At 39.6% G+C, this 26,013-nt stretch overlaps 1 protein-coding gene across 7 annotated transcripts in view; it reads left to right on the plus strand.

The window, feature by feature from the left end:
* The window catches only part of UBE2F (ubiquitin conjugating enzyme E2 F (putative)), a 142,843-nt gene extending 122,914 nt beyond the window's left edge, over window positions 1–19,929 (plus strand). The window contains exons 8-11 of one of the 7 annotated variants that reach the window (XR_014491514.1): window positions 3,550–3,582; window positions 5,320–5,405; window positions 13,640–13,702; window positions 16,122–19,929. Coding sequence is in view for 3 of the 7 variants with exons in the window: in XM_083355031.1 (XP_083211157.1) it covers window positions 3,550–3,582; window positions 13,640–13,702; window positions 16,122–16,172 (147 nt within the window). In the remaining 4 variants the exon portion in view is untranslated. Of the gene's footprint in view, window positions 1–3,549; window positions 3,584–5,319; window positions 5,406–13,639; window positions 13,703–16,121 lie in introns of those variants that run through there. The other 6 variants (XR_014491515.1, XM_083355031.1, XR_014491516.1 and 3 more) reach the window with 6 other exon arrangements.
* The last annotated feature ends 6,084 nt before the right edge of the window (window positions 19,930–26,013 follow it).

Consider the following 26,013-nt stretch of genomic DNA (forward strand, 5'->3'; position numbering starts at 1 on the left):
CCAGCTACAGCTGAAGCTCTGTTTGCAGATACAGATGAGGAGGAGGAATCCAGTTTTGAAGGATTTTGATGCTTGTGTTTTAGCTTGGTTGCTTATTGAGTTAAGGTTTTTGTACATTTAAAGTTATTGTTAATACTTTAATGTTATATATTGTTTTTGTTGAATATACTGATAATATATTGTTTTTGTTGAATATACTGATAATATATTGTTTTTGTTGAATATACTGATAATATATTGTTTTTGTTGACCCTCTTTTCCACATGCCTCAATTAAAGCAATTTTATTGTTATCTACCTGTATTTTTATTTTTGAAATTTACCGTGAGCTGCTGCATTTCCCAGCCTCGGCTTATACTCGAGTCACTAACTTTTTCCAGTTTTTGGGGGTAAAATTAGGGGTCTCGGCTTATAATCGAGTCGGCTTATACTCAAGTATATACGGTATTCTGAGCTACATAGTCCACATGAGTACTTCTCTGCTGGAGAGATCCTAAAGTATTTTAAAGATAACTTTTTCTTTGATTTCATGACCGTTTAGTTGCCACCTATAGATTCTAGGAAGTTTAGGAAAGATGAAAGTTTCTGTCTTCGCATTGTTGAGTTCTAATTCTAACTACAGAGAATGGCAAGTGATTTTAGGGCACATTTTAATCCCATCAAGATCTAAATAGGATTCCATATTGGCATATGGAAACAACAACCTATGAGCTAACTTGCAGGGGAAGAAGTCAGGAATTCTTCTGACAGACAGCAAATAATTTATATCCCGGTAGTCCTCAACTTATAACTGTAATGGAGTCTGGAATTTCTGTTGTATGTCATGACGGTTCCAAGTTGAGGCACCCACATGACTGACCTGATTTTATGACATTTTTTTGCAGCAGTTGTAAAGCAAATGCCACGATTGCTAAGTGAACCTATTGTCCATAATGAGTAGTTTTTGCCACAGATTGGAAGTAAAAGCCAGTACAGGTAGTCCTCAACTTATGATCACAACTGAGCCCAAAATTTATTGTTAAGTGAGACATTTGTTAAGTGAGTTTGCCTCATTTTATGACCTCTTACTGCAGTTGTTAAGTGATTCAGTGGACTTAAGGTAGTAATATGGTTGTTAAGTGAATGCAACTTCCCCATTAACTGCTTCTCAGAAGATCACAAATGGTGATCACATAACCCTGGAACATTGCAACTGTGATAAATATAACTCAGTTGTCAAAGGTCTAAATTTTGATCATGTGATCATGGGAATGCTGCAACAGTTGTAAATGTGAAAACAGTCATAAATCACTTTTTTCACTGCTGTTTAACCTTGAATGGTCACTAAATGAACAGTTGTAAGTATAGGACTACCTGTACTGGCAAAAGAAACTTTGTAAATTGTGGTCACGTGACCATGAAATGCTGCAAACAACCATAAATGTGGGCTGGTTGCTGAGTACTCAAAATGTGAATATGTGACTGCAGCCCTCCTTCCTCCGGTCATTGGAACTGGGTCATAAGTACTTTTTTGGAGTCCATCATGTAACCAGTTGCAAGTCAAATACTACCTGTAAATATTAAGTAATAATGACTGGCAACAATATTCAACCCTACTTGATTCACCTTGTCAGAATGATTGCTTGAAATTATATGAACAGAAGCCTGGAGTATCACTGGAAATAAACCCATCTCATGACTGAGTGCCTGGTTTGAGCCTACACATTGGCAATACAAGTAGCAACAAATTAAATATTGTGTATTCTTACTGAATCTGTCAGTGCTGCTTACTAGAACCTTAGGGAATAATCATGAACATCTGAAGGGCCTTGTGAAGAATTCTTGCAGTCATTTTATAATCTGTCCAGAGTCACTGAAACAAACAATGGCCAGCATATAAATTTAAATACATTTTTAAAAAGCCGGTTAAACTGATCAGGTTTGAGCAAAGTTTGGATAGTAATGTGAGCAGTTACAGTGCAGATGAGTGGAGCTAAATCTTGTGAAATAATCTGGTATCTGTGAATCTGCGAGATTTGAGGAAGCATATGCAGCAAATTATGTTACCTTCCCTATTTCTCAACTGAATTTTAGCCCCTCATAAGGCCTCAATAACATTATCTGATAGGAACTGAAAAACAGCCATTTTCGATCACTGGACCAGTTTAAAAATGATTTTTTAAAACTTATTTTTATGCATTTTTTAAATGTACCTACATTTACCTCCAGGAAGACCTCTAAGGTCCCTTCCAACTCTTGTTCTGCTATTCCTAGTGGTAGGCTTTTTCTTTTTTAAAAAAAATGAACCTTATTAAGTGATATTTTTTTTAAATCTAATTTTATATACAGAAGTGCCAGAAAATCATTTTCAAACAATTTCACGGTGCTTTTTACAATCCATATTATATTCTTTCTGTAATTTTGTGAGAAAAATTAGTATTTCTATTTTTAACTCTGAAACCAGAAATGTGTCCAAAAAAAATACCAACCAAAAAAACTTAAACCTGGAATTCTGCCTCCTATATATTCTAACCAATTCAGTGTCTGCTAAAGGTGTCGTCAAGAGCAAAGAACAGTTTATTTCACATGTCATATTATCCACTGATACTGTTTTCCTTTTCAGAGAAAGAAATACATTTAAAATCGATTTTTGTATGTAGTAATATAATTATTAAAGCAAATAGAGTCAAATAAGATTTTAGATGGTGAATGATACAGCATGTTTATATTTGCTGTATATTTCCATTGTTTGCTACTTTGTAGGAACAAAACCAAGAAGCTATAAATAGCATAAAATAAATTATATTTTTTGGCTAATTGACCCTGGGCTGAATCCAGTTGGTGTAATTCCATTAACAGAATACTCTTTGATCCTTGGAAGATTTCTATCTGTGGAGGTAGGGAAGAAATTGTTTGTTAGCAGTTCTCCTCTGTAGTGCTTATGAACAGTATCACACAGTATCACAGTCCCTTCAACTCACTAGAGTAAATCAAGAAATGGTAATAAAGAATTGACAAGAGGAAATTGCCAAAATCATTTCTTTAAACCATTTTTAACCACTAGAGTGATATAATTAATCAGACAGCCAGTTAACCAGCATATTTTATTCTCATAACTTGGGTATCATTTAGCTTGGAAAGTCTGAGAATATGTCAGGCATGACCAACCTTTTGGCTTGCCTGCATTTCATTGACTGAAGAGGAATAATATATATACCGTAATATGTATACAACTGCACGCATTAAGATTAAAAGCTTATGATCTTGTGGGTCCAGGGCCATGTGCATTTTGCTGGTTGGACATGTCTGCTGAACATACCTGATATCAAGGAGATAAAAATCAGGAACCAGAGGATTTAAATTTAAATGGTTGCATAATTTCAAAGATTTGCATTCGTTTTTAATAATTTGCAAATCAGATTCTTTAAAAATTCCAAAATTCATAAGGATGTTTCCAGTATCTTTGTGGTTTTTCTAATTGTCTGCCTATCTGTCTATTTATCTATCTGTTTTTATATATAATGCATTTGAGAAATTTAATTTTGGTTGAATCCTTTTTTTCCCTTTTCAGGATGTTGTTTGGGGATTAAACTCTTTATTTACTGTAAGTAACAACCTCACTGAATGCGTGTGCATTTTGATTAATCTGCTAATATAATAAACCAGCCTTAACAGAACAGATTAGTCCTCACAATTTCCAAACCTGTATTAGTCTATTGATTCAAAATCTACAAGTTTCTTGTAACTTTTGAAAACTAGCACATTTATCATGGCATAAATATCTTTGAACTAGAGTCTCCTTTATTAGATTTATCTGATAAAGTGGGCTCTAGTAAAAAAAAAACCCTGATAATTTCATTAGCCTCATTTTTGCTCCCTCCTAAACCACTTAACTAATAAAAATGAAGGCGTGATTTAATCTGATTTACACACACACACACACACACACACACACACACACACACACACACCAGTAAGTATAGACTTATATGTTGGCACAAATACAAAGCAAAACACTCCGATATCTAATTGAAAGCTGAGCTCTGACCAGTTATCCAACATACAGCAATAACAACAAGACACTCAGAGCTTTATTAGCTTTCCTCCCAGGTAGCTTACTCTTTCCTCCCAGGTAGCTTACTCTTTCCTCCCAGGTAGCTTACACTTCACCAGTCTGACTCATGATAATGGTTCAGTCCCCAGTTGAATCCTTCATGGAGCATTTCAAACCTTTAAGAGCTCTGTCTGACCTCTTCTTATAGCATACCATCTAAAGGCAATCCTCCCAGATTGTTTAATTACACAGATCTGTGTAATTTCAATAACCTTAAAATTCCCTTTAAATTTTATTTTAAATTATTACTTTTCTTTCCAGTGTTTCAGTTAGTGTTTTGGGTTCACTTGGTTTTACTTTGTTTTTTGCTGCTCTGCTTCTTTGCTGTTAAGCACTTTGATTTTAGTGACCTATAAGGACCCCTTGTGCAAGTATGCTCAGTAATCGCATATTAGTAAACTGATCATCCCTTACACTTACTCTAGGAATAAGTGCAATAGACTTCCAGAAGCCAACTTTTGCTTCATATTGCTAAAGGCATAAATGTGGTTTGGCTGCTCATTAGGTCACTTTGAGCAGGAAGCAGTTGATACCCATGCAAATAGTTACTGACTGTTATTGCTGACGAAAATATAAAAAAATGTTTTGTCATTTAGCATTATTTTCTTATGCTTAGAAATACTATGTGTGCAGTGGAGGGGTGATTGTGGTTCCAGTATGTACTTCTTAATTTCCATATTGGATTGAATAATCCTTCATTGGTGATGTTATAGAAATTGACCTTTGTGATCTTGATCTTACCAACCTAACATAGTTTTTAAAAAAGTCTTCTGTATAAAATTATCTGTTATGCCATTTTTAAGCCTATTGAAAATACTGAGTTAATGAAATGGACTGTACAGGTAATCCTCAATTTATTTCCACAATAGAGTCCAAAATGTCTGTTGCTAAGTGAGACAGTTGTTAAGTGAGTTTTGCTAATAGGTTGCCAGTGAATCAGTTGCCAAGCATCCATATTTTGCTCATGTGACCATGGGGATGCTACAGAGATAGTAAATATGCAAAGTGTGAAAATGGTCATAAGTCACTTTTTTGGTGCTTTTGTAACTTTTAAACGGTCACTGAATGGTTGTAAGCCAAAGCCTTGACAAGTCCTGCACTTTTTTAAAAAAACCTTCCCTCCCTAACTCTGTTATTAGCCTTCCAATCACAAGATTTGAAGCAACAATGCATAGAGGCAAAGAAGGGAATGGAACATTAAAATGTATTCTATTGATTCATTCTCAGGGCACCTTCTCCTTTTCTCCAGTCTGTTGGATGACAGGAGGCAAATTGCTGCTGTTTTGAGATGACAAAGCAACAAATTAATAAAGGTATCATGCAGATGGATGGCAGTATAAAAGCAACAGTGAATTTTATAGTACCGTATTTTTTGGCGTATAAGACGACTGGGCGTATAAGACGACCCCTGACTTTTGAGAAAATTTTCATGGGTTAAAAAGTCGTCTTATGTGCCGGAAACCCTATACCAGACATGTCAAACACAAGGCCCGGGGGCCGGATGCGACCCACAAAGTGGTTTTGTGTGGCCCCCGAAGCCATCCTGGAAACAGTGAGGGAATGGCCCCCGCTGCCTTGGCCCTGGCCCAGAGACCCTCCTTCTGCCAGAGACCCTCAGATCTGTCCCACTCCTGCCCAGGCACCCTTGATGCGAACGATGTAGAGCTAGCCACGCCCACCCAGTAGGCCATACACACTCTAGCCACGCCCACCCAGTAGGCCACGTCCACCCTGGCCATACCCACCCGGCCCTCTGAGGGCAACTGCAATGCTGATGCGGCCCTCAATGAAATTGAGTTTGACACCCCTGCCCTATACCATTTCAGATAAATGACTGTCCAGTCGCTTCTTAAAAACTTCCAGTGCTGGAGCATTCACCACTTCTGGAGGCAGGTTGTTCCACTGGTTAATTGTCCTCACTGTCAGGAAGTTTCTCCTTAGTTCCAGGTTGCTTCTCTCTTTGGTTAGTTTCCATCTGTTGCTTCTTGTCCAGCCTGGTGGTGCTTTGGAGAATAGCTTGACTCCCTCTTCTGAGATATTGGAACATGGCTATGTGGACTTCAACTCCCAGAATTCCTGGCTGGCTCAGGAATTCTGGGAGTTGAACTCCATGATCCATAAAAGAACCAAGGTTGCCTACCCCTTGACTAGAAATACCCAATTCCAGCAACTGTTCTTTGTATGTTTTATCCTCCGGCTAAATCCGGCTGCAACACAAGCCTGATTCAGCCCCGTCTGATGCAGATGGTGCAAAGCTGCCCTTTTGAAGCCCAAAGGGGCTTTTCCTTCCACCCACCCTTTGGAATACACGCAAGAGTTGCAGTGTCCTGCATCATGTGATCACATTTTGCAACCTGACAAGTAAAGTCAGTGTGGAAGCCAGTGTTATTTAACAACCATAATAATAACGTAACAAGTGTAGAGATTCATTTAACAATTGTGGCAAGAAAGATTGCAAAGTGAGGCAACTGTTTTCCTTGGCAATGGAAATTTTGGCCTCAGTTGTGGTCTTAAGAACTCCATGCAGTGTTTGTATTATAAAATCTGAAATTTAATAGCATTATGCTTGTATAATACACATGTCATTGTCTTTATATATGGCTGCAAGAAAACCCACAAGCCTGAAATACAATATATAACCCACATAAAAGCCACAACCCATTAAATCTAATACAGGTAGTCCTTCACTAACAACTGGTCAAAGTTATAACAGACCCAAAGAGGGGACATGGATTTGAAGATCAAATGGTTGGGTCCCTTTCAGACACAACTTCAGACACTCGGCAACCATGGCCACATTTATAGCATCCCAGTCACATTTTCAGCAAAATGGTGCCCACCATGAACCATTCCTTCACTTAATGACCCTGGATTTGTTTAACAACTTTGATGATTCAGTTAACAACCACTGCAAAAAAATGTAAAATTGAGTGGGCCATCATTTTATGACCATCACAACATATAACCATATAACCATAATTGGTGGGCTCTATTATTGGTGGGAAGGTAACAGCATTCTGTGTACCTTTGGCGTCCAGTCATGCCGGCCACATGACTACGGAGACGTCCTTGGACAAGCGCTGGCTCTTCGGCTTTGAAACGGAGATGAGCACCGGCCCCTAGAGTCGGAAACGACTAGAATGCATGTGCGGGGGAACCTTTACCTTATTAGAATTGTATGTTGAGGACTACCTGTACATTACCTTTCTATTAGGTCTACAGCTGTTTGTGGTCTTGTTGGCCTGGGTTCTGTTATCCAGATGTGCAGAAGCTTGGGACTGCCCTGGAGTGGACTGAGCAGGACTAATAGAAGCTCCCACTCAATTCAATGCAGCAAGATCAAGAAACCCTCACTGCTGCAGTTAAGATGATGCAGCAGGCTTCTGCCCAGGATAGCATGCAGAGTCCTATCTCAGCCTTGCAGTTGCAGCCAAGCTGCTCTGACCTCAGAACCTCCTGCACACAAAGGAGCACCTCCCTTCAAAAAAGATTTAATTCACTCCCTCCTACTTCAAAAAAGTTTAAGTTTTCTCCTCCCTCCACAAAGGCTTCATTTCTGCCCACCCTCAGTTGAATTTTAGATTGCACAAATTTATTAACTTTATTTAAATCCAGTTTTTAAATTAACAATTATTAAAATTTAAGAAATTCAGAATACACCCAGAGAAGGAAATAATAGGGAAAAATGAAAGCGAGAACTAACTGCTCTTTATATGATACTTTCATTACAGTAAAGGTAAAGGTAAAGGTTCCCCCGCACATGCGTGCTAGTCGTTTCCGACTCTAGGGGCCGGTGCTCATCTCCGTTTCATAGCCGAAGAGCCAGCGCTTGTCCGAGGACGTCTCCGTGGTCATGTGGCCGGCATGACTAGACGCCAAAGGCGCACGGAACGCTGTTACCTTCCCACCGTAGTGGTCCCTATTTTTCTACTTGCATTTTTACATGCTTTCGAACTGCTAGGTGGGCAGAAGCTGGGACGAGTAACAGGCGCTCACTCTGCTACGCGGCACTCGGGATTTGACCCGCCAAACTGCCGCCCTTCCGATCGACAAGTTCAGCGTCCTAACCCACTGAGCCACCGCGTCCCTTTCATTACAGTATCAGATTACAAATAGAAAAGAAAAATGGTAACAAAATATTGATTGAAATTTTCAGCAGGTGCTTAAGAGTTTTGTCACCACAAAAATGTTTTGGCTCATTTTCCTCAAGTAAATAAATGAATAAGCATAATTTATGCAGAAATACTGAAATTCAAAAGAGTTCATAAACTTTCAGCACCACTCTACAGTCCACAAGCATGTATGTATGGGTCCATTTTGGTGTAGTGGGTTAAGGCACCAAGATACAAATCGGGAGGCTGCGAATTCTAATCCAGACATAGCCACCTGGGTGACTTTGGGCCAGTCATTCTCTCTCCATTACTACTGAATGGCAAGCCACTTCGGAAAAATATTGCCAAGAAAACTACAGGGACTATTGCCAAGAGTCAGAAAGGACTTAAAGACACAACTTTTAAGCATGTAAGTGACATACTATTCTACTTTCTATGCTTTAAGAATTATGTAAATATATATTATTGCTATTATGTTATATTTGCAATCTACTCAACTTGTGTATTGTGACTCACAAATGTATACTTGGAGGAGGAAAAGCTACACAAAACATTTTTCCACATATGGCGGAAAGGTGAAAATTACAAATAAGAAAACATTGTCCAGGAGAAGCAGAAAGTGAATTTTAACCTGGTCCCATGGATGCTCTGCTATTCCCCACTTCCCCCTTTGTAATCACTTTTGCTTCTGTGTTCATTTTGAATTACTCCTGTGTTACATCCAAATTTAACTTAGCTATAGTTAGAATTCCCTATCTTAGTACCCCTCTTAACCTTCCCAACCATGCAACATTAGTTACTATTGGGTAGTTATTGCTTGACTTGCAGGCTTTGATCCTTTCCATATACATACTGATGAAATTATTGTCTATGGACTGTATAGGTCAGGGGTCAGCAACCTGGAACAGCAAAAGAGCCACTCGGAACCAGTTCCATCACACACAAAAAAGTGGGAGCTGCAAAATGTGCGCGTGCATGTGTGCACGCACGCGCATGCACAGAACAAGGCAAAACGTGCACCAGCCCTGCCCCCGTCCACCTCTAGTATGGACAGCTCTGCCGTTCTAGCTTTTCCTCCCTCAGAAAAAACTGCTCTCCCCCCCGCCCTGCGCGCTCTCTCTCTGGGACTTTTTTGTTTCCGCCTTTTGTGAAGCTTTGGGATCAGCTCCTGCCCTGGATCGCTTGCACTGTGCCGATCCTCGGCAGCCCCGACGCCCACGCCGCATCCTGAGCTGCGCACACCTGTTGCCGTCTGTTGCCGCCAGCATACCAGGGGGGGATTCGCAGGCCGAGACGACTGCAGAGGGCCACGCAAAGACGAGGAAGGAAACGTTCTTTCAGAGGATCCCGCCCGGGCCCCCCTCGGAGGCAACGGGCCCTTCCCTGGCTGAAGGAAGCCTCGCAAGTGTTTCCTGCAGTGCGGCTCCCCTGAGCCAGGAGGCACCTGCGCAGCAGCGGCGGCAAGTCTCCCTGGCAATGGGTGCTGGGTCACAGCGCCACCTTCAACCCAGGCACTGCCGGAGCCACCTGAGCGCCCTGCCCCTCCCCCCGGGGCCTCCAAACCTCCGCCGACCCATTCTCTCAATGGGACCTTTTTACTCCTACTTTTTTTCCAGAACAGCGGAGGGGGACTGGGAGCCGCAGGAGACGGCTTAAAGGCTGCATGCGGCTCCGGAGCCGCGGGTTGCTGACCCGTGGTATAGGTAAACTAATAACATGCATAGAATTTGTTTCTACTGATGTTTGCTTCCTGAAACTCAAGTAAATCCTTCTATAAGTATTTATTATAAGGGTCTGCAAGACTGTAACAAACAACAATTAGACCTTAAACTTAATCAGTCAAGAGGCTAATTTATATTTTCATAATAACCAATTCAAAATTATCTAAAAGAAACCTGTGCACACATATTTTTGGATATCTTAGAAAATATGTGTTGTGTTTTAGTTGATAAAAATGTCAGGATCTATATGTATTGCACATATATTTCAAGCATTGAGCCGTTTGGCTTTAGAAGATTTCTTTCTTACCTCAGTTTGCATTATTAATTGCAATCAAAGTTGGTTATTTTGTATGTGTTATGTTTCTTGGTTCCTGCATAAGATACTGATTTTTAGCAAAGGTATGCTCTAGACTTTTATTATTATATAGGTAGTCCTCAGATTAAAGCACTTGTTCATCAATCATTCAAACTTAAAATGGTTCTGAACAGGTGGCAGTTATGACTGATCCTTGGACTTCTGGACATCGGTGTCCCTATGGTCACATGATTGCAGTGAGCTGCAGTCAAATGACTGAGATTTCTGACATTCCCTGCTCTCACAGAAAAGTCAATGGGGAAGGCATTAAGTCTCAGTCACATCAAGTCCACGTCAATTAATGACCCGTGTGGTCCTCATTTAATGATAACCAGGACCAACTTTACCAAGTGATGCAGTCACTTCAATCACACCATGAACACTGTGACATCATTTAGCTACAGCAATTCCAGTCTCAATTGCTGTCATAACCTGATATGATGGAATGTGCACCTGGGGAAGACTTTTGGCAACACAGAGCTTTCCCAGAAAGCAGCCAAGATTATGAGGTTACATAGTCCTGAGATGGATGGGAGAGGGAGATGGGGCTCAAAACAGCCACACTGTAGAATCTTTCAAGATGTATCTAATAGGTTGGAATAGTTTGGCAAGGTATTTTCCATCAGGAATTTACCTAATTGGATTTCGCTGTCTCATTTCTGGGCTTGGGCCTTAATTACGGTAAATCTATAATTTTCTTACCTACTAGATATATCCTGATGGGTTCTAGGGTACTGCTAAAGGTCTACCTCACTGCTCCCGCAGGTGTACATTCCATCACACCTGAGTGCTACATGTAGTTTCTTCACTAAGTAACAGTTGCTTTACTACAATTTATCTGTTTTTCCAGACAAATGTATCATTCCTTTATTTTGGCATGTCAGAACACCTAAAAGTCAAATTATGTAGTCAAGGTGTGTATTTTATTTCAGATCAAATATATTCTATGTTGCCCTTCTGCATCTGAAATAAATAATATTGTACAATAAAATGCAGAAGAATCCTATATGATAATGAAAATAACAATCTACTGAGATCTATAAAATCCTGCACAGTTTGCTAACTTTATTCTACTTGTGTATTTGTGCTTTCTGCCATATAACAGCCCAAAAATATAAGACATGGAATAAAATGCTGCCTTTGGGTCTTAATGTTCTTACAGGGAATACCACATTCCCTCATCAGGATGCATTGCTATCAGGAAAACAACTGAGGAAAAAAGAGACCACATTATTGAAAATTCAATATAGAAAGTTTATGCTTTATTTTGGCAGCAAAATTATATTTCCAAAATAAACTTAAAAGAAATAATGTCATTTCTGGCCAAGTAAACCTGGTTTCAAAGTAATTGCGACATTCTAAGGTATTTGTTTATCTCGTGGAATAAATAAAATAAATACTTACAGAAATACTATACATGTCAGTATATTAACACTCTGTATGATTTCCAGCATGAAGTAGTGCAAAAATCTGAGAAACTCATCTAAACCTTGGACAGTTAATCTGTTTCTGCCAAAGCCATATTTTCTCCTTAGTGACATGAATTGACCAACTATTTTTATCCTTCATAATTGCTTTTTTGTTCCAAGAATGTTCAGGTTTTTTGACATTTTGGCATCTTTTGGCTTTAGCTAAAATTGGTTTCAATTCAATATGTTTTTTGTGTAAGCAAATGACTGTCTTACATTGTCCACCTTTGAGAAAGTGTCCTGTTGGATACAACAGGACACTTTCTAAAAGGTGGACAATTTAAGACAGTCATTTGCTTACACAAAAAACATATCTCCAGTGTAATCCATTGGAGACTTTAACAGTGCAGGTACTGAAGCCTGTCTCCGTCTACAACTGTCCAAGGTTGATTGCCATGTTAGGCCCTGGGGGGAGGGGGGGCTATCTGATAATATACATGTGTAAATGAATACATGGCTTACAAATGTAACCATCCCAAGTAGGCACAGACCTCTTCATGTGCCCATGTACACATCCTCATACACACATACATATACACATCATTATATCTGCCCAGTCACACATGCACACAACCTCCATAATGACTAATTTTGCAACAGCACAGCTGTTTTGAACATTTTCTTTGTGACTCTGAGCACCATATAATAGAAATCATAAACTAGCAATTTTAAAAATGCAGCAATTAAGACCCAAAGTTACTAAGAATGGAGTTACTTCCATTATTGGAAGGGATAGAACAGCCTTGAGATTCCCTGTGATGGGAAGGCCAGGGCCTGCCAGGTTACAAGGGAAGGTATGTCAGGAGGTTAGCAAGCATATGTTTCACAAGTATCACATTGCAAACTCCCAAACTAAAATCACTTTTAAATCTCAATCATTTGAATTGTATTTGTCAGATTTCTCGATTATTTTTCTATTTATCCAGTTAACTGTAGAGCTTTTGAGGGTAAAATTGATTCAGTTGCCCTGCTTCCATTTACTCACAACTCAGCCTTATTAGCTAACAAAGAACTGTAGAGGTACATGTTTTGCCCTTTTTGTTTACACTACTAGGCAAATGAAGGTGAATAATTATTACAGGTTGTCCTCGACTTAGCAGCCATTCATTTAATCATTGTTTATATTTACAATGGCCCTGAAAAAAGTGACTTAGAACCAATCCTCACACTTACAACCATTGCAGCATTCCCCCAGTCATGTAATCAAACTTCTGGTGCTTGGCAACTGGCATGTATTATCTTTTGCAGTCTTTCTAGGGAGCTTCTGACAACAAAGTCAATGGGAGAAGACAGATTCCCTTAACAACCTCATGATTCACTTAACTGTAGTAATTCACTTAACAACCGTGGCAAAAAGATTGTAAAATGGGTCATGACTCACTTAATAACTGTCTTGCTTAGCAATGGAAATGTTGGGCTCAATTGTGAGGTAAGTCAAGGACTACCTATATTCAGCTCAAATTGCACACTAGCAGTCACGGAGAAATAAAAACTCTGGTCTGATAACTTGATTGTAGATTGTGATTGTAGATTGTTAAACCAAGCCCTTATTTATCTATTCCCCAAAGATGCACTCCATCTTCCCATTTTTCTACACTGACAATTTATAAAGCAACCCCAAATTACTAAGGGCCTTCTATAGCCCTTGAATATATTCAGGCATTAAATATGAATTTAGTGTCAGTATACTTTATTCATACATAAAATATTTAGACCCATCAGCTAATTTTGACGGTCCAACAAAATGTATTTTCCAAATGATACTTTGATACCAACTCAGTTTGAAATTGGGCTTGTTCAAAGCTGGCATTCAAGAAATAGAGACCCAAACAATCATAACTTACAACAAGCCTTTTTAAAAACAAAACAAACCTATTTTGTGTTTTTTAGGATCTCTTGAATTTTGATGATCCTTTAAATATTGAAGCTGCAGAACATCATTTACGTGACAAAGTGAGTAGCAATGTATTGAAAATTACAATTCTGCTCATTTTTTTAAAAAAATCATTTGGTAGTTTCCAAAAAGAAAATATTTAAATTAATATTTTCAAGGTATTGTGGATCTAAAATGGATTTAACATTAGATATAAAGAATATATAGCAACCTGACAGGTTGTTGTATACCAAGAATATCAAGCCAACAGACAAGACTGTGGGTATACTTTTGCCATCTTATTGCAAAAGCATAAAATGTCACTCCACCTATTTAAAACATCAACCACTTTATCCAAGTCCTTATTAAAGATATTGAAGATATTAAAGATATGTGGCATCCTACTTGGTATCTGTCTCCAGTTTGATGAGAAGCCATCAGTGGGCACTCTTGAGTATGATTGAGAAATAGCTACACTCAGTGCTTTTTTTGTAAAAGAAAAAGGTGCTGGAACTCACACATGTCTGCCTTGGTGGAGCAGTGGGCTAATGCCTCCTTAGGAAACACCAGCTGCCTGCAATTAGTGCAGGTTCGCATCCCACCAGGCTCAGCCTTCCATCCTTTCGAGGTAGGTAAAATGAGGACCCAGATTGTTGGGGGCTTAATTGCTGACTTTGTAATAATGCCGCTTGGGGGGGGGGTGTGTGAAAGCCCTAATAAGCAGGCATATACATAGAATGAAGGCTACTGTTAAGTTTGTAAGCCGCCCTGAGTCTTCGGAGAAGGGCGGGATATAAATGGAATTAAAATAAAAAATAAATAATAAATACAACCCGCCTTGCTTACCCTACAAGGTTCCATCCAAAAAAGGTGCCGGAACTCCGTTCTGAGCGTTCTATGAGAAAAAAAGCCCTGGCTACACTATATTCAGTATCTACAGGGACGCGGTGGCTCAGTGTGTTAGGACGCTGAGCTTGTTGACCAGAAGGGCGGCAGTTTGGAGGGTCAAATCCCGAGTGCCGTGTAACAGAGTGAGTGCCTGTTACTCGTTCCAGCTTCTGCCAACCTAGCAGTTCGAAAGCACGTAAAAAAAATGCAAGTAGAAAAATAGGGACCACTCCGGTGGGAAGGTAACAGCGTTCCGTGCGCCTTTGGCGTCTAGTCATGCCGGCCATATGACCACGGAGACGTCCTTGGACAAGCGCTGGCTCTTCGGCTTTGAAACGGAGATGAGCACCGGCCCCTAGAGTCGGAAATGACTAGCACGCATGTGCGGGGGAACCTTTACCTTTTTATTCAGTATCTACTCAATTTTCGCGTCCTCCAGACATTACCTTATCAAGTTATTTATCAGGACATCACCAAATATTTATTGAATTTGCTGAAGTGCACATAAACCACAATGCCCTTTCCATAGACTTAAGGAACAAACTTAAGAAAGCTATCCAAGCAAAAAATGAGGTAATGTTAGTCTGAAAATAGTTCTGCATAACCAATTCACATTAAACTCTTATTTTATTGATTTCATAGTTCAAACTAAATTATCTCTTATCAGTCCTTCTAGAGTGTGTCAGAATCAGACTGACTGGTTTCTGCTTTGCACATTTCACAAAGAGATTGGTTCAGATGGAATCTTTTGCTTAGATTTATTATATTAGTGAGTCACAACTACCTTGGCTTTCTTTTTACTTGTCTTCTCTTCCTTTGAATGCACATACCAAGTTCAAGAGCCTGAAGACTGTTTTTGAATTAACTGTTTGAGTTTCAGCAGCACAAAAAGTTTCTGGCCTTAAAAGGAGGGAGTTTTAGGCCTTTTTTGCCTCCTTACGTTACTTACAAAGTCAAATTATCTGTGGGACTATCTCTCCCGAAGGACATCTACTCATATTACCAGATCAGATAGGGCGGGCATGCTCTTAGTCCCCTCTCTTAAACGATGCCACCATATGGGAACTAGAAAAAGTGCCTTTCTTGTAGCATGTTTAGTCCCTTAGACATAGAGAATGATGTTCAATAGCAGATTCAAGCAGTCTGTATTAACTGGGCAGATTCTTCTCCAGCATCATCACTGAGGCCTCATAAATTCTATGGCACAATTTGTATAAGGAGAAGAGAGAAAGGACCAAATTAATAGAAAAAAAACTTCCAACTGTCTCGATAGAGGCTGGGGTAGAGACAAAAGTGCTATCAATAAACCATTAAGATACCTTAATGGTTAATCTTAACTGATTAATCTTAACTGATTAAAAAAAGGTTACGTTCTCTTGGCAAACATCTAGTACAGTAGCAGCTAATTTCAAAGGCCACTCCTTTTTCTGATGGGAGCAAGAGCCACAGCTATTTTTATCTCCTACAGATTCAACATCTTTTCTCCTCAGGGAATATAGGGAGTAAATCTACTCTGTCTAGAATGCAAACTATGTATTGGAATTTTAATGGAGACACATTAGTACAGGGCTGTTGGTTCTGTAAACATATTTATTTTCCAACTCCATACAGGAGGACTTCCGAACTAAAGTTGAAGATTACATTAAGCGCTATGCAAGATGATGATGAGAGATGGATAGCAAGGCCGCACCTTGATGTTTTCCTAAAACTACCAACACCAAAAAAGGGTTTTTTTGTCTTGTGTTCATGTTGTTCTAATGAAGAAAACAATCCTCTTTGTTAAATGAAAAGTTCATCCATACAACAAGAAAATGATGTATGTTGGCTACAAAAACCTGTTTAACTTTCAACAATGTCTTTTTGAAATTGTATTATGTATTCAGAAGCGAGATCTCCTCGATACTAAATAAAAAGTCCTATTAAGATCATTTATTCATTTTAAAATGTTCTTAATAGCTAGTACAGGATATTTAAGTATGGCAATAAATAAATGTGGGCCAAAATTGAAATGACATGTCATGCATTATATTGAACACATATGTTAGCTCTGTCTGCTGTTGCTGTTAAAGTTGAAATTACTGATACTGGTTCATTTTTTATCTACTGTTTTAAATTTGCATTTACTGTGCAAAGCACTTACTGAAACCAAGGCTGAACACACATAAATACAGTGTATTTCTTTTTAAAAATAACTATTTTACATGCAAATGTAATGAAAGGTATAATAGTTTTAAATACCTTTAGCTTCTGGTGTGGAGAATTGATATTTCAAGTTATTATAAAACTAATTTTCATTTTCTGGTACCAAAGCTTTAGAAGCTAATCTTTGAGATCAAATTAATGCTAACTGTAACGTAACAATAACAGTGTAAGAAGCCAAATTTTTCAGGATAAACATAGAACTTTCAATATAACTAGCTCTAAAGTATGTATGAACTACAAAACCATTTGGGTTGAGGGTACACTATCTAGGTATATTTAAAAGCAGATGCTTTATGTACTTCATATTTTATCTTAACTCTTTTTGATACAATGACCATTCTAAACAGTGAGAGTCGTACCCCTCAAATAATTTAAAATTAATTAAATTATTGCCAAAGTAGAGATGAATAAATGTTTGTTTACTTTCATACACATTGTGTGCATAATATTTCTGCCTCAACTTTTTCATATGGAAGAATCTAATTTATTAGGTCCTTTTGTAAGTTCCCAATGCAGTAAACCTTCAATTTAATGGTCTCATTAGGAGAAAGGTGTCTATAAAAGCAGGATGTCTGCTGATTCTGAATAGAATTTTATCTATGCATATTTTATGCATTTTTTAAAAAATGTAAAATTGGAGTGAGATTTTATGCATGTTTGGAATGATGAATGGGATTTTATGGATGTCCAGATTTTTATCATTGTATCTTAAGTCTGAAAGTGTATTAAATCAAAGATTTACTACATCATCATACTTTAAACTTTGATAGTGAATTTATTATAACTACAGCTGATTAAATTCTATTAGTCACGAATGAAGGAGAATACATACGTGTCCCAGGATGCAATCTGAGTCGGTCACTGGGACCAGAGGTTTAAGTCTTCTGAGTTTACGGACTCATGTTGGAGCCCATTTTCAGGGAATTTCTTTCAAGAGAGTATTAAGGATTTGTTGTGCAGAGGTCTCCTTGTGATACCAAGGAGTTGCACAGACAAGGAAGGGTACTGAGAGCAGTAAGAGTCACACAGTAACCACAAGAGTACACTGAGTTGTAAAAGCAAAAAGTATTTTACTTTGAGGTGGTGTAAGAACAAAAATGCACGGTCAAAAATAAACAGTCCAGGTCATACACAATAGCAACAGTCCAAGTAGCAATCCAAAATACAAAGTCTTCTTACCGGTCCAGAGGTCAATACACAGTTGTACAGGTTTACAACAGTAGTAAACCAACAGTACAGCAAAACAGAGCAAAAACAGTAATAGTAGAGAGCAGTGAATTCAGAGAGAGAAAGAAGCTACGTTCCTCTGTGTTGTGTTTATTGTATGTGGCTTTTCAGGTGTTGATTGGATATGTTGATGGCTTGCTAAAACACCCCAATCAACATCTAAAAAGCCACATACAACAGACACCATATAAATATCACACACAGCACATCTTCTGTTGGAGAGAAGTTCCCTGAAGTTGGGCTCAAGCACAAGTCCGAAAACCCGAAGACGGAACCTCTGGTCCTGGTGACCAACCCAGATTGGATCCATCATTAGTGTAATGATATTTAAACCAAAGCACCTTGAGGTTCAGTTGGAATGAGAATTAATTAAATACATGCAATTAATGGTCCTTAGAAATTAATTCATGCAATTAATGGTCCTTAGAAAATGCTTAATTTGTTCAAAAAGAAGTTTGTTTCAAAATAAAAAGTATTTCTTTGAAAGTTGAGTTACTCAGAGGTTTTGAGAAAAATAATAATCTGTTGCCTATCTTTGGGAAATTTATTTACAAATATTCTGAGATAATATAAAGGATTTGTTTCCAGTAAGCCAGTTTTCACAAGAATATTCACATTTTGAAGAAATATTACAAAACAAGAGCATTGTAAATTAACACACAATTCAACACAGTTTTTCTTCATTAACAATGCAAAATTCTTAATACTCACATATAGCCATCTTTTTATTTTTCAATAAATGATTGAGCAATAAACTACTGTATAGAAAACTGTACAGAGAGAATAGAAGGATACAGAAAACAATTGGGTCAGATAACACAACTGAGAATTAGAGTTCATTGTTTTATGCTCACAATACTAAAGGTACAAGAGATCCTTAGGAGACTGGAACATCTGGGAGATAGTTTCATGCAACATCTGCATGCAGCTGGGACGGTTGACTAGAACACAAGTAGCCTTTGGAAAAACTGGTGGCCAATGCAGGTCAGAGTAACTGATGGACACTGGAAAGTACTAAAGGGGCATTGGAGATCAATACAAATCAGTCAATGAAAGAAAATAGTTTTCCAAACAATTCAAAGTTCTGTGAACAAATTGTTTGGATTGTGGTTCTGTTTACAAGCATTGTAATGCTAGTCCCTTGAAACATTAATTTTGCATTCTTAATAAACTCATTCTTAATAAACTTAGTGGTTCTGGGTCTGGACCAGCATTTGAATGCAACCACTTTCATTAGAACTATTGGGATCTCCTACTTGAGTGGCTGAGACTATAGTTCCTGTTTCTCAATGGACTGTGGATTGTGCAGTAAGGTTATCCTCTTTCCCCTCATACATACAGGCCATTGTTTTGGAGCCAGAAGGACAACTAAGCCATGGTGAGGAAAAGGGGAGAACTTGACAGCTGCAAAGTGAATAAAGACAAGCTTGGTGGTCTTTCTCTGCACTAACTGCAAAAGACCTGAGTAAACAAGACTGTAAGATGAAAGTTGACTGATGCAACTGAGGGATGTGAATATGGTCTTTTGAGCAAAGAACACTGAAAAAATGGGCATACTGGAGCATTTATGAAACTCCAGTATAGCAGATGGGAATGCTGGAGTCTACTGTACTAGGTATTTCAGACTGCCAAACTGTAATGGAGTTCTAAAGGGACTGTGAGAAAAGAACTTGGCTGGTGGAGAGTAAGAGGGTAGCTCTCAGGTTATTTGAATTTCTTAGCATGTGTGAACTATCTTGTGTGTGGTGTTGTTTTTTGTCTATTCTAGCTGTTTGTATTTCTGTAAAGTGTTGGAATAAAATCAATAATGAATCTGATTAATCACTACCATTATATGAATGAACTTAAACTTTCCTAACATACAGCCTCAAGATTTATGCCTTCTCCCAACTGGCTATGATGGCTAATGTACCTTTTTGAACTATTTGCCAAAAAAGCATTGGATTTTGACAATAAAGTCACCTTAAAATAAATGTTCACAAGATCAGCATCTCAAAGTATTTTTTTCTGTTTGTTCTGCACTGCTATATAATTCCCTAACCCTTTAAAATAACTAGCTAAAAAGCGTATCAGGGGCTCGGGGTCCCAGCAATCGGGCCCGTCATCAAGGGAGATGGTAGAAAGAGAGGATGGTCGTGTCCAGGAGGGAGAACCCCCCCTGAGGGCGTACAAGTCCGATACTGAATATTGTAAACGAGCCATAAAGTGTAAATCTATATAAACCATTCTTCACAAATGGAAAGTCAGTTGTTATAAAATATTATAAGATGTTAAGTCCGGAACATATCTTCATCCATCAATCCGGCTCTGCTCTCAACTGAGCCGGCCCAGATAATGAGCTCATAACTGTCCTCTCACCACAGCTATGAGATCCAGTCTGGGGTGGGAAAACACTGTTGCTGGGTAGAACCTCCCCAACTAGCCTCTCACACCAGCAGGGAGGTTGATGACCAGTCCAGGGCCGCTCTCTCACTATGGTCCAGTCCCAGGTACATTCCGGAGTATCAAAAAGGAGGTCACGAGAGCAGGGAAATATCAAGATATTCAAACCCTGCAACAGTCTCCAGCCAGCATTAGATGTAATTTAAATGCAATCGCGGCCGATCTTTGGCCGCCAACCCCATGAGCAGTAACAGCAGTTGTGCCGCCAGGTCTCTGTCATCTTCCAGAAGGAAAGGAAGCACATTAAAAATGTTGCCAAGCACGTTAAAAATGTTGCCAACAGTGCCCACCAGCTGATTCCGGCGCCGGGTGATCCGTGGCCATTTTGCAGGCCAGAAGGCCGGGAATAGCATCTTAGAGACAGAGGGCTCCGTGCATCTGAGAAGCGGCGCCCACCAGCTGAAATCGGGTGCCAAATAGTCAAAAGCCAGTTTAAAGGCCATCCCAGCTGCCATTGCCCTGCAGAGCTCCTCAAATCAAAAGAGGTCAGAAACGGCACCCGACAGCTGATCTCGGGTGCCGGAGGATCGGCGGCAGATTACAAGCTGTTTAGTTGTTGTTGCTGCCCTCCAGGGGGAAGAGGCTCCACACCGCAAAAGCAACACTTGCCTGATGTTTCCCTGCCCCCCCATCCAAATGAAGACCTCGGCTGGGCTACAAGTGAGCTCCCGGACTTTCCATTGTGTAGGCTCGTCATGGAGCTCACAGAACGCCGCCCGTGGTCGTCGCCATCTTGGGCAAAAAAAAAAAATAATAATTGGAAAAGGACCAATATATTTTGGTCCAGGTTTTTTACAGGGTTGTAGTGATTTAAGGTATTTTGTGGATAAATATACCCACCCTGAATGGTATGGGATCTACTCTTTTTTTGTCAGCCTGTGTCTTGTATGCTTGTCTAGCTTCATCTAAAGCTTTCCTAATGATTGGCCAGATGTTTTGGAATTGAGCAATCTACTCCTTCAGTTCAAGAATTACCGGCTCGGTTGGGGTTAGTTCTGGCATGGGGTTGAAACTTTGACCGGTAGCTACTTGAAAAGGAGTGTACCCTGTGCTGGAATGGACTGCATTATTATATGCCACTTCTGCAAAAGATAGTAGGTCCGTCCAGTTTGTTTGCTGGAAGTTAATCTTAGATATTGCTCAGGCACTGAGTTAGCCTTTTCACATTGACCATTTGACTGAGGGTGATGACTAGATGTCAGTCCTTGGGTGGTTTATAAAAGGGATAAATTCTTTCCAAAATGCCGATGTAAATTGCACCCATCTATCAGATATGATGCGTTGTGGTGCCCCATGCAATCTGTAAATATGCTGTATGAATTTTGCTAATGCTTTTGCAGTCGGGATTTTTTGGCAAGGTATGAAATGTACTTGCTTAGAGAACAGATCTGTGACAGTCCAGACTACGGTGTCTCCGTTGCTTTCTGGTAGTTCCACGATAAAATCCATGGCTATTTCATTCCATGGGGCTGAGGGGTTCGCCACCGGTTGTAACAGTCCTGGTGATTTCCCTTGCAGCCCCTTGCCCATTGCACAAATCTGACACCTGCCCACATAGCTTTCTATGTCCTTTTTCATTGATGGCCACCAAAATTGCCTTTTAGTTAAGTGTAAGGTTTTTACAAACCCAAAATGCCCTGCTGATTTTGTATCATGGCACAGTTCCATGAAATTAATCCTTTGGTTGGCAGGTATGTATACCTTCTCACCCACCCAGGGTAATCCATTTTTAATTGTTTATAGACACTTGTCTATTTTTCTGGAACCATTCATCACTTTCCAAAGACTTCCAGAATTCTATTCCAGTTTGGCTATCCTGTCAGAATCCATTTATATCACATTTCATAATTGTATAGGTAGAACAATGTGCTTATTCTGGGGATTCTGCCATCTCTCCGAGGGGGGGGAGAGGATAGTTACTAAAGCGATCTTCAAACAACAGGGAATGTTTTAACTGGAGGAGGGAGGGGGACAGACAGGTCTGGATTGCATCTTCATTTACAACTGAAAAGGAAAGCAATAACCATAAAACCAAGGAGAGTTCCCTTTCCCATGGAAGGCCCTGACACCTAAGCAAATGATGAGCAGTCAGAGCAGTCCTGAAGAAGTTGCGAGCTGCCCACTTATATGCTAAATTATCAAAGTGTGAATTCCATCAGGAAAAAATCGACTACCTGGGATATCGCATATCTCCAGAGGGCATCGAAATGCACCCTGAGAAGGTCAGGGCAGTACTAGAGTGGGCACCCCCCCGCACACGGAAGCAATTGCAAAGTTTCCTGGGATTTGCAAACTTCTACCGCCAATTCATCCCCGCATTTGGCCAAATAGCCATGCCCCTCACAAATTTGTTGTAAACGAAGGGGGGGTCACCCGTGAAACCCAGCCAGCCTCTAAAATGGTCAGTGGAATGTCAAGCAGCATTTGAGAGGCTAAAGAGACTTTTTTTCTGCTGAACCTGTCCTAAAACACCCAGATCCCGACAAACCTTTTGTAATACAGGCAGATGCGAGTGATGTAGCGGTAGGAGCCGTACTATTACAAGAAAATGTAATGGCACAGTTGCATGAAATTGATTCTCTGTGCCATGATACAAAATCAGCAGGACACTTTGGCTTTGTAAAAACCTTACACTTAACTAAAAGGCAATTTTGGTGGCCATCTATGAAAAAGGACATAGAAAGCTATGTGGGAAGCTGTCAAATTTGCACGATGGCCAAAAGACTGCAAGGGAAACAGCCAGGTCTGTTACAACCGGTGGCAAACCCCTCAGCCCCATGGAAAGAAATAGCCATGGATTTTATCGTAGAACTGCCAGAAAGTAACACCAGCTGCCTGCAATTAGTGCAGGTTCGAGTCCCACCAGGCTCAAGGTTGACTCAGCCTTCCATCCTTCCGAGGTAGGTAAAATGAGGACCCAGATTGTTGGGGGCAATTAAGCTGACTTTGTAATAATGCCGCTTGGTGTGTGTGTGAAAGCCCTAATAAGCAGGCATATACATAGAATGAAGGCTACTGCTAAGCTTGTAAGCCGCCCTGAGTCTTTGGAGAAGGGCGGGATATAAATGGAATTAAAATAAAATAAAAATAAATAAATACCTTGCCAAAAAATCCCGACCACAAAAGCATTAGCAAAACTTTTTGTACAGCATATTTACAGATTGCACGGGGTACCACAACGCATCATATCTGACAGAGGGGTGCAATTTACGTCGGCATTTTGGAAAGAATTTTTTTTTAATTGAAAAGTTTTACAATACATTTTATCTTTAACAATCCCTCCCCCCTCCCTCCGCCCACCCCTTCCTAAACCTCCCTAACCCTCCCCCCCTTCCCCCCTCCCCCCTCCCCGACTTCCCAGAGCTAAATACAAGGTATAAAAGCAAAAAAAAAAAGAAACTTATTCAAATGCTAAGTGAAACTTTTTAGTCCCATATTTGTTCTGGATATAATCAATCCACTTTTTCCACTCCATAATATGACGTTGTTGCGAATGATCTTTCAAATAAGCCGAAATCTTTGCCATTTCCGCCAGGTCAGAAACTTTTAGAGTCCATTCTTCTATAGTCGGGAGTTCCTCCTTCTTCCAATATTGACCTACTAAAAGTCTTGCTGCTGTAATTAAGTTCAACATCAACTTGGTGTCCACAACAGTAGTATCTGTAATTATGCCCAATAAGAACAATTGCGGACAAAACTTTATCCTTTGCTTAAATATCTTCTGCATATTCCACCAGATTTTAATCCAAAAAGCCTTAACCTTTTTACAGGTCCACCATATATGAAAATATGTTGCATCTTCGCCACCACATCTCCAACATTTAGGTTGATAGTTCGAATACATACTTGCAAGCTTTTTAGGATCTAAATGCCACCTATAAAACATTTTGTAAAAGTTCTCTCTTAAGTTTTGAGCTTGTGTAAATTTTACGTTCCTCACCCAAATCTTTTCCCAAGTGTCCATTGTGATAACTTCTTGAATATTCTGAGCCCATTTTATCATACAATCTTTAACAAGTTCTGTTTCTGAGTCAATTTCTATCAATGCAAGATATATCCGTTTGATATGTGCTGGACCCTGATTTCTAATTTGCTTTACCAAATTTTCATCAGTCATTGAGAAACCAATTTTCTGGTCTTCTTTCCACCTGGCCCGTAATTGACCATATTGAAACCAAGTTTGAACAATCTTCTCATCTCGTAAAAGATTATACGGCTTCAAACACCATACGTTCCTCTCCAAACTTAAGATCTCCTTGTACGTAGTCACATCATGTTTGAAGCCAACATTTATGTTTTCTATTGCATGTTTCAGAATTGCCCACAAAGGTATCTTGTAGTTTAACTTATGTCTATACTTTTTCCAAACTCTCAGCAATGCCTGTCTTAAAATATGCACTTTAAACACATTATCTACCTTCCTATCATACAATAAATATGCATGCCAGCCAAATAACAAGTCGTGGCCCTCAAGATTTAATAATCTCCCTTGTGTCAAATTAATCCAATCACTTATCACTGACAACGCAGCAGCTTCATAATATAATTTAAAGTTGGGCATTTTAAGAGCACCTCTTTCACGCGTATCCTGCATAATCTTGAGTTTAACTCGTGGCCTTTTCCCTGCCCATACAAATTTATTGATACCCCGTTGCCATTCCTCCAAATTTGAATCTTTTTTAAGAATAGGTATCATTTGAAATAAAAATAGAAATTTAGGCAAGACATTCATTTTCACTGCTGCAATTCTTCCCAGTAAAGACAATTGCAATTTTTCCCAACTCTCCAATTCTTTTTGAATTTTCCCCATAGCTTTTCATAATTATTTTTATATAACTTTGCATTTGAGGGTGACAATAGTGAAAACAAACAATAGTAAAATACAAACTGGGACCCCAGATTAGATCTATCAGGCCAGGCCGGACTGCTGGAACAGATAAGTTTTTAATTCGCGCCGGAAGGTGCGGAGGTCGGGGGCCATCCGGATTTCGGTTGGTAAGCTGTTCCAGAGGGCTGGCGCACCCACTGAGAATGCCCTCCCCCTGGGGGCCACCTATCGAAAGGAAGGATTTTCACTAAACTAGAGCTGAGGGAAGCATATTACCGCATTGGGATTAAGGAAGGAGATGAATGGAAGACCGCATTCAACTGCCCATTGGGTTGCTACCAGTTCAAAGGACTGTAAGGGGCCCCCGCAGTCTTTATGCAATTAATTAATGACGTGCTAAGAGAGCACCTATATAAGGGGGTCCTGGTTTACCTAGATGACATCCTTATCTTCACTGAGACCAAAGAGGAACATATCAACCTAGTCAGAGCAGTCCTGAAAAAGTTGCGGGCTGCCCACCTATACACTAAATTATTGAAGTGTGAGTTCCACCAGGAAAGAATAGAGTATCTGGGATATCGCATATCCCCAGAGGGCATCAAAATGGACCCTGAAAAAGTCAGGGCAGTATTAGAATGGGCACCCCCCCCACACACGGAAGCAATTGCAATGCTTCCTGGGATTTGCAAATTTCTACCACCAATTCATCCCTTCATTTGGCCAAATAGCCATGCCCCTCACAAACTTATTGAAAATGAAGGGGGGGTCCCCGTGTAACCCAGCCAGCCTCTGAAGTGGACCATG

Source organism: Vipera ursinii (genome assembly GCF_947247035.1).
Source record: "Vipera ursinii genome assembly, chromosome: 1".
NCBI classification, from domain to species: Eukaryota; Metazoa; Chordata; class Lepidosauria; order Squamata; family Viperidae; genus Vipera; species Vipera ursinii.